Source organism: Hippocampus zosterae, chromosome 5 (genome assembly GCF_025434085.1).
Source record: "Hippocampus zosterae strain Florida chromosome 5, ASM2543408v3, whole genome shotgun sequence".
NCBI lineage: Eukaryota > Metazoa > Chordata > Actinopteri > Syngnathiformes > Syngnathidae > Hippocampus > Hippocampus zosterae.
The window spans coordinates 5,102,342-5,105,869 of NC_067455.1; the positions used below are offsets into that span (position 1 = coordinate 5,102,342).

Consider the following 3,528-nt stretch of genomic DNA (forward strand, 5'->3'; position numbering starts at 1 on the left):
TGTCAGGAGCCCGAGATCCGGCGGCATGAAAACGGAGAGTTGAGCCAACCGGTGCTCTTGCATCCTGTTTGCAGCTGCACGTGGTGCACTACAACTCCGAGCTCTACCCCAACGCGTCCGCCGCCATGGCGCAAAGGGACGGCCTGGCCGTCCTGGGAATTCTCATCGTGGTAACGTCCAAGCCACGCTGAGCACGTTATTGCAAATTGGACGCGCGTTCTGATTGGTTGCCGTGATCTTCCGCAGATAGGTGAGGAGGCCAACCCGCACTTCGACAACATCATCAACTTCCTGAGCCGCATCAGACATGCGAGTAAGTCCGCCGAGTGGCAGGTGGTGCCGAGATGCAAATTGAATTTTTCTAATTCTGTGATGTCTAATCCACCAGAAAAACAGTATTCCTTAATTTTGATTCTTTTTCAAAACAGACAGGAAAGACAAAAATAAGAAATATGAGACAATTGTTGTCACACTTTCTCCTTCACTTGTGCTGCTTGCTCAATCTGGTGGGCATGCCTTGGCCCAGACATAGAAATAGACTGAACTAGAGCTCCTTTCTTAGCTTCTCAGTACGGCACTAATGTTAATGAATCTATGCACAGGATAAAGAATATATATTCACGTGACATGTCCCTATTTGTACGGGCAATGTTGTAAGATGAGTTTGGAATGAAAAAAAACTTTCGGTCTCATACATATATTTATTTATTTATTTATTTGCTATTTACGGATAGCTTGCGGCGAATGTCTTGATTCTAATCGCATGATGAATTTTCTTGGGGCTTTTCTACCAAAAGACCAGAAAGTGTTGATCCCGGCCTTTGACGTGCAGTCGTTACTCCCCAAAGATCTGGGACGCTACTATCGCTACAACGGCTCACTGACGACGCCGCCCTGCTACCAGAGCGTCATGTGGACTGTGTTCCACGAGAGGGTTCAAATCTCAAAGGCTCAGGTGGGGCTGACGACTGCATATACTTGCAACTAAACTTCTCTTCCGGCACTTTTCAATGGCAACAGATCCAAAATGAATTTTCAGCCATGACCAGTTTGCAAATATTTTTTCTTTGATTGTCCGGTTGCATATTCAAAAATTTTGTGTCATTGGGCCACTTAGTGCAAATCATCTACGTTGCATGTAAGACTTTTTTAAAAAAAATTTTAAGCTTTGTACCGTTCAACATGCAAAACAACTTCCAACACCTCACATGCTTACAAATCTAGATACCATACATCAGGCATGTCCAAAGTCCGGCCCGTGGGCCAAATCCGGCCCGCGGTCGAATTTCATCCGGCCCTCGGCCCCTGTCATAAAATCAGTGCCGTCTGGCCCGCAGGTTGGGCGCAATGGAACACGTGTTGCATTGACTGAGGTCTCGTAGACTGGTGAGTGATGTTTCATAGAGTACTGCTTCCCTCTAGTGGCTAAATGAGTAATAGCATTCACTAAATGAGTAAATAGCATTTAGACACTAGAGGGCATCACTCACGAGTTAACAAGACATCACTCCGTGTTTATATTGACTGATATGTCATATTTCAAATGATCCTTGCAGTTGTGGATATGTGTATTGCTTGTTCATTTCCCTGTTGTTCGCGTCAAAGGTTTTGTGACTATTGAAAAGTCACGGTGATACATTTTATGTTTCAAATCAATCAATTTGCACTCAGGAGACTTCCGTTTAAGAAAAAGTCAAGTGAATAAGCAGTTGCATGTGATATACCTGTTTCAAATGAACCAGAAGAAATTCTTAAGATTGTTAAAATTAAAATAAAAATGGAAATGTGAAATAGACTGGCTTACTAAAATTTGTTGAACAATATTGTTGTTCAATGTAAAGAATGTCAGCCAAGGTCGGCCCCCCGACATTTTAAAATCTGGCCCCCTTGGTAAAAAGTTTGGACACCCCTGCCATACATAAAATAATTACCAGCCAGCAGGATAGTAGCAAAATACAACAAAAAAAGATGACCTACATGCGCTGTATAGTAAACCAATTTTTTTCAAATAAAAATTTGGTGTTACATGCATTCCAGTGGTCAGCCACTAAATAAAACAACTTACTTTTTTTTCTTGTTGTTGTGTATCAGGAGGTTGCATTAATTCCACGATGTGTCCTCCGCAGCTGCTGAAGATGGAGACCATCCTGTACTCCAGCCGAGCGGGAGATCCCGAGCGCATGCTGCTGCAGGACAACTATCGCGCCACGCAGCCGCTGAACCACAGGGTCGTTTTTGCCTCCTTCACTGCAGGTGACAAATTAAGATTAAGATTAAGAAAACCTTTATTAGTCTCGCAATGGAGAAATTCCAGATTCACAGCAGCAAAGTTATGAAAGGAAGAAGTAGAACAAATCAGCTCGTTAGCGGCCATTTTGCTGCACGTTTAACTTGAGTCCCTGTCACATGATTTTTTTTCATCCATCCATTCATCCATCATCTACCGCTTATCCGGGGCCGGGTCGCGGGGGCAACAGCTTTAGCAGGGAAGCCCAGACTTCCCTCTCCCTAGCTACTTCTTCCAGCTCTCCCCAGGGGATCCCGAGTCGTTTCCAGGCAAGCTGGGTGACATAGTCTCTCCAGCGTGTCCTGGGTCTTCCTCGGGGTCTCCTCCCGGTGGGACATGCCCGGAACACCTCACCGGGGAGGCGTTCAGGAGGCATCCGAATCAGATGCCCAAGCCACCTCATCTGGCTCCTCTCGATGTGGAGGAGAAGCGGCTCGACTCTGAGGGTCTTGATTTTTTTTTTGTGGGGATTTTTTTTTATGAGCCAATTTTTGCAGGATCTGTTTGCGAAAGTACCGCTTTCCTGTGTTCGGCTGGGAATCAACAAGAACGGCACAGCGGGAGGGGGTCGGGGGGGGGGGTGTAAATCAAAGTGCACAATTAGCACTACACGGGGGAGCAAAAAGTGCAACGTGGTGAGAAATGCATGAAATATGAAATGAGGGCCGACAAAAGGTTGGTTGGAAAAGCCGACAAGAAGAGCCGTGTTTGTTTGCGAGGTAATGAGAAAAAAAAAAAAAGAAGGGATTTTGCTCAAGCGAAACACAGACTTCATTGTTTTCCCAACTGAGAAAAGCAGAGGGGGGGACGAGTTGTAGACAAAAGGCGACGCGAGAAAGGATTTGTGCAAAGTGCTCGTTGTGGCGAATGATTGAACTGGAAGTCCCGAAAGTCCGTCGGCGGCACTCATCGGATGCAAAACTAACGATTCCGTCTGCCTCGTCTTTGCCTGTTGCAGGATCGGGCAAGGAGCTCTCTTCAGGTAAGGCCCACCTGGTCGTGCTTCTCCCCGCCTGGGGGTTTTAACGCCTTGCCCTCTCCAGGTGAGGTCACCGCCATCGTGATCGGCATCATGTGCGGCTGCGTGGGCCTTGCCGTCATCGTCCGGTTTATCGTCAAGACCGTACGGTAAGATAGCATCGCCGGTTCCGGGTCGCTCCTGAAAAATGGCAAGCGAGCGAGGCAAGGTTTGTCGTGGTTCCGCTGCCACCGCGTTAAACTCTCCTCCCGTCTCTTGGCAG

The 3,528-nt window shown here is 46.8% G+C and overlaps 1 protein-coding gene across 5 annotated transcripts in view; it reads left to right on the forward strand.

Annotated features, from left to right (window-relative positions):
- Nucleotides 1-3,528, forward strand: part of ca14 (carbonic anhydrase XIV) — a 159,703-nt gene that overhangs the window by 151,356 nt on the left and 4,819 nt on the right. For all 5 annotated transcript variants that reach the window (XM_052065233.1, XM_052065236.1, XM_052065235.1 and 2 more), the window contains 6 exons: nt 75-170; nt 247-313; nt 798-955; nt 2,127-2,253; nt 3,246-3,269; nt 3,331-3,415. In XM_052065233.1, the coding sequence (XP_051921193.1) occupies nt 75-170; nt 247-313; nt 798-955; nt 2,127-2,253; nt 3,246-3,269; nt 3,331-3,415 (557 nt within the window). The remainder of the gene's footprint in view (nt 1-74; nt 171-246; nt 314-797; nt 956-2,126; nt 2,254-3,245; nt 3,270-3,330; nt 3,416-3,528) is intronic.